This window comes from Bacillus rossius, chromosome 1 (assembly GCF_032445375.1).
Source record: "Bacillus rossius redtenbacheri isolate Brsri chromosome 1, Brsri_v3, whole genome shotgun sequence".
NCBI classification, from domain to species: Eukaryota; Metazoa; Arthropoda; class Insecta; order Phasmatodea; family Bacillidae; genus Bacillus; species Bacillus rossius.
This window is the reverse complement of record NC_086330.1, coordinates 24,330,981-24,345,973: the sequence shown is the minus strand read 5'-3', so window position 1 is coordinate 24,345,973 and position 14,993 is coordinate 24,330,981. Positions and strand designations below refer to the sequence as shown.

Sequence of the window (14,993 nt, the reverse complement as noted above, 5' to 3'; positions counted from 1 at the left end):
GTAGTTGCCTTCACGGTACAGTTACAGCTTCTGTCAAAAAAAACACTAACTTTCTGCTCTCCGTCTTCTCAGCGTACCCCAGGAATAGCCAGGGGGTAGCGCACAAGCGTAGCTTCCCACAGTCGATATCTGCGATCCCAGACCTGCGCAGTAGCCTGGACGATCACGCTGGCAACTTCACAGGTACGGACTGCCGCCAGACACAGACTTGCGTGCATGTTCACCCCCCCCCCCTCTCCCTCCCCGGTCGGTCCTCCCTCTCCGGTCCTTTCAGCAGTAGTGTGCAGTGCCTGCCAGCATGGCGCCAGTCCTGCCGAGATCTGCAGCATGTGCTCCACCCCCTCTGTAGACTGATGGTTATAGACTGGTGGGTCTCATCTCCCATGCACGGTGCCCACATTGGCTTGTCGAATTCAGATAATGTAACCAATGGTGCTTGTGCAGACACAGCATTGAAGGTAAGGCAGTAACTGGATACGGAACACACTTAAAAGCAATCTTTGATCAGTTCTTGCGAGGGGAAGACTGAACGAAGATGTTATTTTGGATATAAGCCATTGCTGGTTGTACTGTACGTCATAAACGTCAATAATAACGGGCCAAAAAAGATGAATTTGTAAATGCACAGAAAATGAGCCAAAATAAGACTCAAAAGTGAAAAACACAGGTATCACAGAAAAATTAATTGTCTGTATTGTCGTTGGCCCACTGTGGTGTGATATTTTTCTGACCAATTCCGTCCTTGGAAATTTACTGTGCTGTCTTTAACTTTTGAGGTCGGCTGATTTTGGATTGTATTCTTTTGTGGTCCGTTACCGAGGTTTATTACGACATACAGTGTAACTAGCAATAGCGTATGTCAAAAAAAAAATCTTAAATCTTACATAAAAAAGAATTATTAATGGAAGATTGCACACTGATGAACAAGGTGCAACCACAATGGCGCACCCAAGTCTGCTATGACGACGTATTTTACAGTTCTGGCTGCTAATAATCTCTCTAAAGTTGGGAGTCACAGTTATTATACTGCGCAGCCTGTGCCTGTAGTCTGTATCCATCAGGAGACCACGGTCCCCTCCCGCTCCTTCTGCCCGGTCCTTGCGCTGCCAGCTAGAGGGTGTTGGCATTGCAGTTGTATTTCTCAAGTGACAGGTAACGGATGGTATTGCAGTGAGATACTATTTATTTTCATATTACTGCTGTTGTGTGGTTTGTCATGTCTTTGAGTATTTGGGAAATACCTGTTGAAGAAAAAAAATTTTATGTAGTGAATACCAATTTTGAAGAAAGCTTTGTGGGGAAAAAATTGATCTACTCTGAAGCTGCAGTTGTAAAGTCAACAAGAATCTTTTATTTTTTCCTTATAAAATTTGATAGTCTTGCTGGGGAAAAAAAAAAAAAAAATTTTTTTTTGTTATTAAAAAGGGGTTTTCCTATACAGAGGTACATTCCAAACCAGGCAATTAATTACCTTTTCTAGTAGTATGGTGGTATAGTAGTTACAAATTACCTTGCCTGATATTTACTTACCTAATATTAAATTCCGTACTATTTACCACATGCATGATTAAAATATTTTTAAAAACTGGTTTGCATTAAAATCTTCGACCTTATAAATATTACAAGAAAAATGCCTTAAAATATTAAAGGTTATTGCTAATAAACGATGATTCGTGTATGTTTCAGATATTTTTGCAGTGCCTTTGTAGTAGGTATTCAGTATTGCACATTTGAGTTTAATCATTTTCAAGTCCTTAGTTATGTCTCAGATTCAACTAACTATACTTGGATATCTTTAATTCCTGTGCTGCTCATTTAGACATATGATACTGAGGTATTTAAGTTTTTAACTATTGTAGTACAATTCTGAGCTAAAAATTATGGCTCCCGTGAAGATTTTGGATTAAATTAAGTTTCATTCTACCATCCATGAATAGAAAACTTCATTTGAAATAATTATTTGTGAATCTTTTAGATTTGTTAAGCTGAGACGTTTGGTTGTCACATTGTGTAGTTTCAGGGATGAATACTCGGTGTTGACTCTCTCAGAACATGATAGTTTGTTCAAATGGCCCGGTGGTTTTAAAGTACACAGATGAACATAATTTCACTTGCTATTAGCTACTGGGAATGCTAAGCGCTGCATGTTGTTGGAAATTAAGTGTGCCTGTCTGAGCTTTCAAGTCTGCCCATACGTCTCTGTATTGATCTCGAACTCTTGCTCACAGAAAAGATGCAGATTCCGTGTGTCAATTACAAGCAATGTCATTTAACATGCTCTGCTGAGGGCAGTGCTCATACCATGCTAACAGGGGTTTGATATTGTTTTAGGTGGTTCATGTTTAAATGATCATTTTTCAGGAGCCATGGATAAGATATACTTTCAGTATCCTTCCGCCATACCCTTGAATAGCATTGTCGCAAGCCTAATGAGCTGTAAGCGTGCGTCGAGCAAGGAAAATGATAGATTATGCTTAATGTCTCTTGGACATAGAGGTAGACTATGAAAGGTGGCAATATATTAATGGAGCATTGATGAATGGGTGGGGAAACGGGAGTATCCCAAGAAAACCACCTACCCGCATCAAAGTCCATTTCGCTTCTCAAATATTTATATATATATATATTCAGATTCAACCCCGTCTGAAATCAAACCTGCTTTGCCTTGGTGGGATGCGAGTGATCCGACAAGTAAGAAAAAACTGTTAAATTGTTGGACATATAAGAATTTTTGTGTTACATTAGATATTGTACTCTACATAAACAAATGTAAAACAAATGTAAACAAAGTTTTTCAGCCTCATTTCAAACTCAGAACTGTTTTAAGCCAGTCAGAAAAGATCATGCTTGATAAGATTCTGACCTAACTTGGTGTACGACCAGTTTGTGAACAAGCTCTTTCATTCCCAGTGTCTGGGGAAGCGAGTGATTTCAACAGTTGTTTTTGAAAGTGTTGAGTTAGGCCTGAATGGATGCCAACCAGAGGAAATATTAGTTTTGGAGAGGCTTTAGCAAAGAAGTGATAAGGTGGAAAAGTAAATCTTTTTTTTTTTTCTGCATCATGATTGTTTCACTTAAGATTTCTGCACCAGGATACGTATTCTTACCAGTCATCATCATTATAAAAACAGGTTTTTAAGTATTAATTTTGAGAGCACTAAACTGATAAATTTTTTTATAACCATTTGCTTCAGTGAAATGTTCAGTATATGGTTTACTAATAAAGAACAAACTTATAAAGCTCTGTAGTGTGACACATATTTCTGTGCCATGGGTGGTGAGGGTCATGGATGCTGTTCTCTGTGAGTGTTTGTGCAATGGATTCAGGTGATGGAGTGGAACATTACAGATACATAACACTGCCAAACCATGTTTGACAAAGTTAATCCAGAGCTTGATAATTGTATACAGACACAGGAAACAAGACAATATTTGCTGTGGTACAATATGTTAAACAACTTAATGCAATTTCAAATAAAAAAAGACAGTAAACTTATGTATTTGTTTTTTTTTAGTTTGTCTTAATTTTTTTTTTATTTCATGATTCTTAGTGATCACTGTCTTTAACTCCAGTGGGATTATATTGTAATCACATTGTACTTGTTTTGTCAACAGCTAATTTTGGCTATTGTTTCTATGTTTTTGTGTATTAACGAGGCACCATTTTTTAACCCTGTATTTTCTGCAACATAAAATTATCAAATAGTATATGTTCTAAAAAATTCCTTCAATTCTCCTCACTGCTAAAAACAATAGCCTTTTTAATCCTTCTATACAATATCAGTTTTAAATTTTTATGAAAAATGAAATTAGAAGTAAATGGTGTTAATGCTATCATCACATGTTTCATAGTAGGTAGTTGCTGAAACATTAGGATGTTAAGAGACACTAGGTACTTTACTCAACACATTATGCAAATCCAAGCAGTTAACTGAAAACTTTGCCAGAATGCCATTACTATGAAAATTTGTTGTTGGGATGAATTGTAATGAATGACAAGTTGCCCTGAAACAGTTTGGTGCAAAAAAATAATCCTGCTTTTTATTTAAATAAATAACTAAAATGCATAATCATCAGTTTAAAATTAGTCTCATTTTCTGTGTTAGTATCGTTAGTGAAATATAAATAACTTAAATGTCCTGTAAACAGTGAAGGGAGGATTCTGGACTTTAAATCCTCTATCAGAAAGAAATAATTTTAATTTTGGAACTGTGCATGTTGAACTGTAGTACTTTTATGCACCGTTATTTGTGTAGACAGCTGCATTTCCTTCCCTTGTCTTCTGCTGATTTTTCCAGTATTTCTATTTTTTTGATCAGCATGATATGTTCCATGCAGTACTTGCACGCTTCATTGCATGTGGCTGACCTGTTAAAGCTTTTAATAATGTTTCAGATTAAAAGAATACTATGAGGGCTGTTTTTTTTATCCTCCGATGGGTTATAAAAAAAAAAGACCAATTTACATAACATAATAATTTTGCTACCAAAAGTTCAGCAGGGTCTTAACTTATTTTTCTACATAATCTCGAAAACGGTTGAGGAATTTATCATATCGTAACACAAGCTTCTCGATGCCTTCTTTGAAGAAGAGATTCTTTGAAGGAGAGACACAGGCCAGCACCTGGATCTCCCTCCCTTTCCATCACGACACTGCTGCGAGGCAAATAGACTAATCACGTGGCTCATTGTGCCACACTATTCGCATCTATTGTGATAGGTCTTGACGCGGGAGCCAGTGCGCCGTGCGATTAGTCCAGCCACCTCACAGCGGCGGTGTTAGGGAGAGGGAGACCCAGGCACTGACCCTCAATCTCTACTCACTGGCGGCTAACTTCTTCGAAGAAGGCATCAGTAAGCTTGTGTTAAGATATGACAAATGCCTCAATCGTTTTGGAGATTGTTTAGAAAAATAAGTAAGATCCTGGTAGTAAAATTACTATGTATGTAAGTAAATTTGTCTTTTTTTTATATAGCCCATCGGAGGTTGAAAAAAAAAAAGCCCTCATATTTAAACTTAAAATTTGACACATTTTGACATGTAGAAACATTTTGAAATAACTCTGTATAATAGTAAATTATGATAGTAGTGATATATTTGTTAAAGTGAATACCTTGACCTTGAGATGGTCTAGGTTAAATATCATCACAGGGTTAAACACACAATTACATTTGTGGTACAGAGTAGAAATTAATTTCCCAAGCATAGTTTTGAGGCCAGATCATGTATTAAGGTGAAACATGGATAACAATCTTGATTGTGTGGGGGGAAAAACAAATAAACTGGTATACTTTGCAGATGTTTGGAGTTAGGCATTGGCAATAGCAACCAGCAGTTGGGTATACAGCACCTTTCGTGGTATGAAACCCTCAGTTTCAGGCAGTCACAGATAAGCTGTTTGAAGGACTTTCCATTCAGTAAACCCTGTTCTGAAAGTGCACTTGGTAAATGCACACTGCTTCTGCTGCAATTCCTCTTGCCTCCCTGTACACTATGTGCATATTGGCCGTTCTTGCAAATGTAGTCTCTTCATGCTGTTGCTGTTATATCTGTCATTGCAACACAGTTCTCTCTGTCAACACTGTGCTAAAGCCTGTATCACACGGCGGAAGGTTTCATGCAGGCTCCGTTAGAAGCTTCCAGCAAAATTGTTAGCCAAGCCTCCGTGGTAGCAGGTATGGATGATTTTATGGAAGAAACTATCGCACGTAGAATTGTGACTGGTGTAGGCCTAGCTTTTGTGATTATTTTTATTATGATAGTTATGTAATACTTATTGTTTTGTATCATATAAACATTGATGTTTCTCATAGTCACATGTAACTGCTTCAACTGACCTCATGTTCATTGAGTTTCAAATCAATAAAAAAGATAACTCGATCCCTCAAAAGTAAATTAGGTACCATTTTTAATACTAGGGACACACTACCAGTTAAATCTGATTGTATAATATTCTACCTTCTAGGAAACTTTCCACAGAAATTCAAACAAGACATATTACAAAAACTTCCATGAAAATGGTTAGCGCTCTGCTAATTCTTCCACAGAACCATCCATACCAGCTGCCATGGAAGTGCTTGCAAGAAAACTCCCATCGTGTGATAGAGGCTTAATCTCCTAAAGCCAAAATGCATAAACGTATCACAATCGACCATCCACTCTGCTGTACATCAGACTGATGGCTGCTAGTGTGTTTGGGTAACTCTAAAAATCTATGACCCAATCATTGTCTGCTTCCTTCAGTGTTTGAAGGTCAACGGCGCTGCGATCATGCGTCCTGAGCCGGTGGAGTGATGTTCAATTTGCGCAAGAGTCAAATTTGCATCATACTGTTGTGGCCTGTAACTTTGAAGGGTTGCATTTCCGGACATGTTCCTTAACAAATTTGATTTTTAGGTCTTTTCACGGGACCCATAAAATTTACTTTTACAATTTCCAAATACACTTTATAAAATTTAAAAAAAAACTTTAAACATTTGTGTTCTATGGATTCCGCCAAATAGATGTACTAATAATTATTGTACTTTTATATACACTCTTCGTAAAACAAGGGGCTCCAGAACATGGTGGTGTAAGTAAAAAAAATATGCAGATTTGTGTTTTCCGTACCAAATAATAATTGGAATCTTTCTGACGTGAAATAACTCAAAGCTAAAATGATGCCACTGGTTCATTGTCATAGTGTTTATGGCCAAGAAAAAATTTAAGTGCAGGAAGAGGTGAAAGTAACAGGAGTCCATACTGTTGGCGGCAAATGATTAATTTGTTGTTTCTTCCCAGCTGAATGATATACATACGTTACACATTTCTTGGATCAAACAGCGAACACTTGCATGTGTATTTGAAGCTCTTACAAAGGCTTTAAATGAGAACTTAAACTTTATAATTAAATACCTTATTTTATTTTCAGTAATTTTTATTTAAATATGTACTTGTAATATAATTTACGTAATTTTTTTAATAAAAAAATTCGTAATTGTCACTTTAACAGAAGTTAATTGAGGAACTGCTGTTTTACCATTAATAATGTAATAATTTTAGAAAATATGTTTATATTATTAGTTTTTATAAAAATGCTGAGTTAAGTGCATAATGGTGCCCATTAAGACTGAATAGTGACAAACTGTAAGCAATAACCCAATAACTTCTTTTATTAATGAACATTTTACATTTATTTTAACTTTCAAAAAATTTTGTGAATTTCTTAACAATAAATACAATATACAATTGCTATCTCATATTGTAGATAGCTGTGGTTTTACAGAAAAATTTATGTATAAAAACATAGATATTAAAATATAGGAAGTTTTACAACAGTTTGTTGTATTGTTTATGGTTTTCAATGTTTTGTTGAAGAGATTTATTAATTAAAATTAGTTCAGTGTATAATAATATATTTTATATTATAAAATGGGCAGTTTCTCACTTACTACTATGTTGTCTATTATATGCACAGTCAACAAATACCGTAAACATTTGTAACAGCACTCTATAGCTCCGTACACACTCAGATCGCAGTATAGAGTAAACTGCCTGTGCTGTAGACTCAATAGCCTATGTATGTCGTACAATTTAAACATGGTTATTCATATATGTAATAAATTAATAAAAATGATTCACATTGAAGAGACCAAACCAATTAATTCTTCACGAACAAACCGGTAATATGTGTGGAATTTTAAAGGAACTGAATTGTTCAAAGTATTTTTTTTTCATTATCACTTGAAGAGACTCATTCCGTAATACAAATCTAGAAGTGGTAAAACATTTTTTTAATTTATGGCTAAATAAGTGACCATATTGTTAAATAAAAATGTTTTAAAAATTTGCCAATTTGTTTTTATGAATTATTTTTATATTTTACTTTTGACAGATGTTTATTTATTCAGTCCTTTCTATTGTCGTGAATGTTCCTAGCCCATTTTAAAACAGCCTGTTTCTGCAGCAGCTAAAACTTCTGCTATTGAGTTAATATTTATGCTTTATATAAAATATGTCTAAATTATTTGCTATTCCTATCCTCAAAACCTTTTGTGTTTTTTTGCTGAACATTTTTTTTCCATTTAGCTGCCACGCGATGCCACAGCAATACCACAAGACAGGAGCAAAAACCCTTTGGGCAAAATTATACATCAGTTAAAAAAAAATGTTTATTTTTTGTCAAACCCCACCTTGTGGCAAACTGTCTGCATGATTGTTTGCTGCACAACATGCCTGCAATAAATTGCTAATTGTGATAAGTCTGAAAGTATGGCTTGCAAAGTCAAGCAGTAGTTCTTGTTAGTATGACATATTACGTGTTGAAGGTAATCCAAGGCTATCAAAGTAAAAAAAAAAAAATACTTGGCTTATAAGCTGAAACATAATAAGCATAATATAATTTTTTTCTAGCAAACCTCTTGGCCATGTTTTGTACAGCATGGCTAGTGGAAAAACCATTTAAGAACATGTCTAGCTAACTGAGTGTTTCATACCATACAATAATGGGGCAGCGTGGTCATTTGTTTATTTGTGTTGGTGAGGCAGAATAATAAGTGTGATGCTCACCGGTGGTTCTAGTGCAGTGTCGACTCTAAGAACAGGGCTCTGAACTAGCACACAGTCTTTATGTCGTGCTTAGGACAGCTATGAGATTTGAATATTTTAGTGGTAACCATAACATGATGTGGCAGATTGATGAAGGTAGAAGTGCAGCGCAAGTTCCTAGAGTGTTTTGAAGTAGCAGTGCCTAAAAATTATTCTGAAAACATGTGTTTTAGCCATTTTCACTCTTCTAAAAATACAGTTTAAAAATTTAATACGGAAACTCAATTTCTTATCCGCCCTCAGTGTTGTTATAAATCATTTCCGTAAACAGACACCACTCTGATATCTTGAGCAGTTTTCAAATCACATTTTTTCTTAAGGTCTTCGTATCGTAATGGTGCTTGTTAGGCAGGGCCCTTGATCATTTGCTCTCAACTCACAAATTATTTCAGTCATACATATTTGTACTATGTATTTATTTTTCAATCATATAATATATTCTGTTTGTTATTTAATTTTCCAACAAAATCTTTTTTTGCTTTTAAAACTGTTATTGTAGTTTGTATTGTGTGCTGCACTTGATTACGATTTTGTTAGATTGTTATTATTAGAAAAATTTTTTCAGTGTTTAAAAAGATTTTATTTGTTTGAATATTAGTTTCAAAAATATCTTTGGATGTTTATCCTTGTTCAGATGTTTGTAATTTATGCATAGAAACAAATTTAGAAATATTCTTCCAGTTTCAAAGTCCGCGCCGAGCTTTCAAACTTCTCTTCCCCTCAAGAAGTCCCATTCGTTACAGCAAGCAGATGCAGTGAACCGAATTGGGGCAGATTCTGGAGACCGAGATGACAGGTAGTTTAACTTACTGTTAAAGGGTGTGTGTTTTAATTATACGCAGTAAAGATTATTAAAACAGGTGTTACTCAGACATTGGTTGGTTGTTTTATTAAACACACGCTAAAACATTGAAGTATTGTATGGACTGGATTTTAAAAAAAATTGGTTCAAATAGTAGAATGCAACACGGTTAAGTTTTTCTAGTATTCAGGGCCATATTGTTCGAATTTGAGGCTTTCTCTTGTGTTGGGTAGGTAAGGAACATAAAATTTAAAAACTGTGGGTTGGTTTGCAGCAGCAGCAGATCCACACACCTCTGTTGTGTCTCATTGATATATTATATTATGTATATTAATGGTTGCATTGGTGGTATTCAAGGATCATCTTTACCTTTTTAGGTTTTTTATTTATTTGCAGACAGAAATGAGCCAAACGTAACAAAAATGAACACACAACCATAGTCCTCAAGGAATGAAATGGTAGTGTATTTATAATGTGTGGCATCTTAGCTCTCTGTGTACAGCATTTCGTGAAGAATTTTCGTGAATGCTATGGAAATGTGTAACAGGAAGTTGCTGTCAATGGTGCTATTATCTATGGTGGATGGCGCAAAAAAATTTCACAATGTCAAAGTTAAACATTATCATTTGAACTGTTTGATGAATTTTTACAAAATGGGCAGTATTTTAATAAAATTTCTTGTCAAAAATCAGGTCCAAAGCTGGGTATTAGTATTTTTTCAAGTCTTTTTCGCTTTTATCAGAGTCATTTTATAATTGTTTCAAATTTCTTTTTGCTAATCCAATGGTTTGATAATGTAGCGAACATGCTGCTATCTGCACATGATGTTGCAAGCCATTTTTACGACTCGGCAGCAAATTCTAGCAGCAGTTGCAGAAAGTAGAATTCACATCTAGAAATTCACTTGAAAACACATTTTGCGTATATTATCACGCTCTGCATTATTTTTTAAGAATTCTACGTTAAATATTGTGCACTGAAAGACTAGTTTTTCTTTTCTTTTTAATCTTAGCATTACAAATGTTTGCAGTGATCTATTTCTGATGCGAATTAGTCTTGATATAATTTTTCATTGTGGGTTATTGTAGTTACTATTATTTCATTAAACATTTAAAACAGGGTTTTGTTTTTTTTTTTTTTAACTTTTAAACACAAATATTTAAACATTAGATATGTTACAGTAATTTTTTTTTATATAAATGTACGATGTAAACTAGGTAAACGTGCATTTTTTTTTTAATTCGTATAAATAGCAATGATTAATGTTCTATGTCATGGAGCGTTAACTACGTGTGCATCCACAGAAAAATTAAATATGTAAAATAAGTAGATAATTTTTAAGGGGTTAGGGGGGGGGGGGGGAAGTAATTGATACTTGTTATAAATGAAAGTTTAACGTCAGTGAGAGAATACAAATGTTTGTTGTGTAGGTGTGGAACTGATTTGTGGGACTGGTCAGACGGGTTGTGGTAAAGAGGTTCACTGTACGGAGGAGTGACTGACATTCGCCCCCCGCCCCCCCGCAGGCACAACCCCCCGGGGGAGGAGCAGTTCGTGGTGCACCGCGGCCGCGGGGTGCCCACGCTGAGCTCCGTCGCGGCCCGCGGGGGGGACGACTCCCCCTCGCGGCCGGCCAGGGACCGGCAGGGGGTACCCGTACCCGAGGCGAAGGAGGGCAAGGGCCAGTCCGTCGCCGCCGGCCGCCCCAGCAACTGGGAGGACCAGCGGCGGAGCTCGTACGCAGGCCGCCGCTCCCGCAGGAACTCCATCACCGACGATTCCCAGGTCAGGGGACCCTCTGAAACTAGCGTGACTCAAAAACATTTTCATGGACACACGCCATGGACACACAAAAAAACAAGCCAAAATGTGTTGGTGAATGTCCTTTCAAATGTTTCAAATCAATCTTCTCAATTACAAGAATCATTAAAAAAAACTCTGAAATGACAGTTAACTTGCAGGCTTCTTTCTTGAGTACAATAGTGATATGTAGTTGAAACCAGACTTTAAAGTGTGTATCTAAGTAGCAATGGTCTCTGTTTTTGATGTTAGGGGTGATTTCTGGTTTATATTGCTCCTTATAATTAATCTGTGGCTGAAGTTGGCAACATTTATAATGTGTTTGGCTTGGTATTCAATATTTATATAAACACGTGTATAAAAATGATTTAACTCGGTAAAATAATTGAGATAAATTTTTGATTAATAATGAAAATAAATATGCTTAAGTTTTCTAACTTATTATTATTAATTATTTTTAAATAATGGTGTAATGAATTATGATGCAAATAAATTATACATACAGGAACATAACCTCACTTATATAAACACACTTGAAAATACACTTGGAAAGGTTTATAAACACAATTTATATCACTAATGTTAACAATAAATAAATGTACCAGTATTAAATTTCAGTCACTAAAGCATAATATTCAAAAACACACATCTAATTTTTATTTATATTTAGCCATTTTTTTTTATATTGTGAAATTGAACTTGAAGGTATAAACCTTCAAGTATCTAGGAAGTGTATTGGAGAGAGGGAGGGAACAAAAACAAGGAGGAAATAGTAAGGAAAGGACAAGGAGATGCATTCTACAGGGCTTTGATAGATTTGGAATGGAAGAGGGAGGTGTCATTAAAATGCAAACTAGTGTTGTACAATACCTACTATGTGCTCATAGTCACTTAAGGGACAGAGACTTGGACGGGTAGATAGAAGAGATGCTGGGAAGATCAGAGCAGTAAGAATGAAGTTTATGGGGAGTATGTTGTCAGTTATGAGGCGAGACATGATCAGGAATGAGATGGTCTAATCAAGAGCAAGAGTACATGACTTAATGAGATCATTGAAAAAGCAAGAATGAGATGGTATGGCCTTGTCCAGAGATTGGTAAACGAGAAGCTGTCCAGGAAAATGATGGATTTGAAGTACACAGGAAGAAGGCCCCAAGAAAAACCAAGGAGGTGGGAAGAGCAGATAGTTAAAGGAGTGCAGGAGACAGAAGACTGGAATAAAGTGAAGTTTGGGGAATGGTGAAGGGATGGAGGAAGATGGAGGCATTTTACTTTGCTGACTCAGTCTTAGGCTGGAAGCAGTTGATGATTTAATGTGCCACCCAAAGAACATTGTAATGATGATGTATGTGCTCTTACACAATAATTTTTATGATAAAATATTCAAATAACTTAACACCATGAATTTCTTTGCACAGTGTGTGCTAGTTTTGTCTTTTAAAGCAGGTTCTTTTTTTTTTTGCTGGGAGCCATAATTTCCTAAATTATTTCATTATTATTTATATTTATTTTTTTCTGTAGAAAATACAATTTGTAAAATTTTGTCTCTTGAAAATTTAATCCCTAACAATGTAAACATTGGTTCATCAGGCCAAGCAAAAGGAAGCCATTTTTCCCACTGCAGACACTACCAAAAAAACATTGCAAAACTGAAGTGACTGACTGGCAATGATGTTTCTAAATGGTTTGTTACTGATCAGTGCTGACTGGAGGAAAGCGAATCCATTTGTAATATTATCCCACTATTATTGATAGTTGTGTGGTTACAGCGGTCATTCTTTGTCACGTTATAGTGACATTTTCTCACTGTATTACTGCTCTGAAAGCAGTTTGTCTTTCAGGAATAAACATGAATTATCTGCATGAAATCAAGCTTATTTAATTCTAGATCATGGGCTTTTGTGGCCCGTCACAAACACATCTTGGCTTGTGGGTTGAAGCTACGTCCTTCTGAATGATGTGCCCTGCGTTTCGGCCTGCCTTGTTACAGCTATTAAGGGTGATTACAACAAGCCAAGAAGTGGTGTGGAGATTATTCAATCTTAAAATATTAAAATGAAATCAACACTTTTTTTTTTTTCAAACATGGATGTGAATATCACTTTTTCTGAAGATTGATTGAAAATTATTCAATATTTAAAAAAAAAAAAAATTTGTCATGCAGCATTTTTTTTTGGCGTGACGTCTAATAAATAGATCAACGCCAACTGCACGCACGAAAAAGGATGACTCATTGTCCCATTACACTTTGTCCCGTTACGCTCATAGTACGCTTGCGCCGCATCTATCTCTCTTCCACTCGATTGGAACAACCATCGATTTGACTTTTTCGAGGCACATTAAACTTGAAACACTCCCATTCGTTTCCTACTTTTCCTATCATCGTCCTATCCTTAACAGAATAACACATATTGGAAGAAGTTAAATAGCAAACATGTACAAAAGTTACAGTTAAAATAATCTCATCGTTAAAGTAATAAACATATTAGAATTAATGAGTGCAAATAAAAGTAAATTTTTCAATTAAATTGTAGATTTAATTTCACTCCTTCTTTGTATCCATACAAAATAGTGATAATTCAATAAAAATGGTTCAATTTTATTCATAAAAGTATGCAATCATTTCATCAATGTTTTGCTATGACGTTGTCACGTTAAACTATCGTCCGTAAACCGACTTTACAGACGACCAATTTTTTACTTCGCATTTACTTGTAACGAAAAATAACTGCTTGGTATGTTTCTTTACCAGTTGACGTTGGAGAACTTCGGTGGGTCCCAAGAGAACCTGCATTTTCTGGGTCGGAACCCCGACAAGGAGCCTGCCGTGCACGTGGCCCAGCGGCTGCCCCAAGAAAACAACGTCCCCGTCCGGACGAGCGCGCAGGAGACCCGGGGCAGCGGAGTGGAGCTCATATTCAACGACAACGGGTACTCCAGAGAGAAGCAGGACGCGGACAGGCCGGAGCAGCAGCCGGCCTCGGTCTCGCTGAAGGACATGCTGTCGCGTCCCAGGGAGGAACCGGGGGACGCAGCGAGCCTGCTGGAGCTGTCGAGGGTCCGCAGCGCGGGCGACCTCTCGTCCAAGGGCATCCAGCAGGCGCTGTACATGCAGCAGGACCTGGAGCCGGAGGACGGCAGCCCCGCCAAGAACAGCAGCATCCTCAACAGGAAAGGAATCACCGCAAACGGGACTGGCGAGAAGAAGACCTCATTCGCAGCCCTCCCGAACAACACCACCACCTGGCAGCAGCAGAGCTCCGGGCTTCTGCACCAGGCCGAAGTCACCTCTGGAGGTCGGTTCAGTTCCTAGTTTTCTTTCTTGATACCTAAACTGCTAGCTACACTTAAAAACTCTCACATTTCCCATCGTACTTAACCTCATTTTCCATCTTTAAATGATGTAAACATATTTTTTTTCCTTCTCGTTTAAATTTTCTCCTAAAGTAATTTAATTAATAATTTTACCTCATTTCATCACGTTATCTAGATTTAACCTTGTGTGTTCATCCATTCTGTTTCGTCACTTTCGTTAGCTCTTTGCTTAATTTTTTCCATGCCAATATTTAACCAATGTTATTTTCACGTCATAAATTGTTTGGTGTAGTTTGACTGTCAGAGTCCCCAGATTTTGCTTGCTATTTCATGTCTTTTTTTTTTTCTTTTTTTTATCTATATTATTCTTTCTTCCAAGTTTTATATATCACTAATTTTGTATCCACGTAGGTGACTGAACTGGTGATGGTTCTTCTCCAACTTTCCAACATCACTTAATTTACGAGTACTGGGTGGTTAACCTGGGGAT

The 14,993-nt window shown here is 36.5% G+C and overlaps 1 protein-coding gene across 4 annotated transcripts in view; it reads left to right on the top strand.

Annotated features, from left to right (window-relative positions):
- LOC134533243 (patronin) overlaps nt 1–14,993 on the top strand; it is a 206,227-nt gene that overhangs the window by 140,512 nt on the left and 50,722 nt on the right. For 3 of the 4 annotated variants that reach the window (XM_063370655.1, XM_063370673.1, XM_063370664.1), the window contains exons 7-10: nt 73–183; nt 9,268–9,382; nt 10,915–11,173; nt 13,941–14,484. In XM_063370655.1, coding sequence (XP_063226725.1) covers nt 73–183; nt 9,268–9,382; nt 10,915–11,173; nt 13,941–14,484 — 1,029 coding nt within the window. The remainder of the gene's footprint in view (nt 1–72; nt 184–9,267; nt 9,383–10,914; nt 11,174–13,940; nt 14,485–14,993) is intronic. The other variant, XM_063370682.1, reaches the window with a different exon arrangement.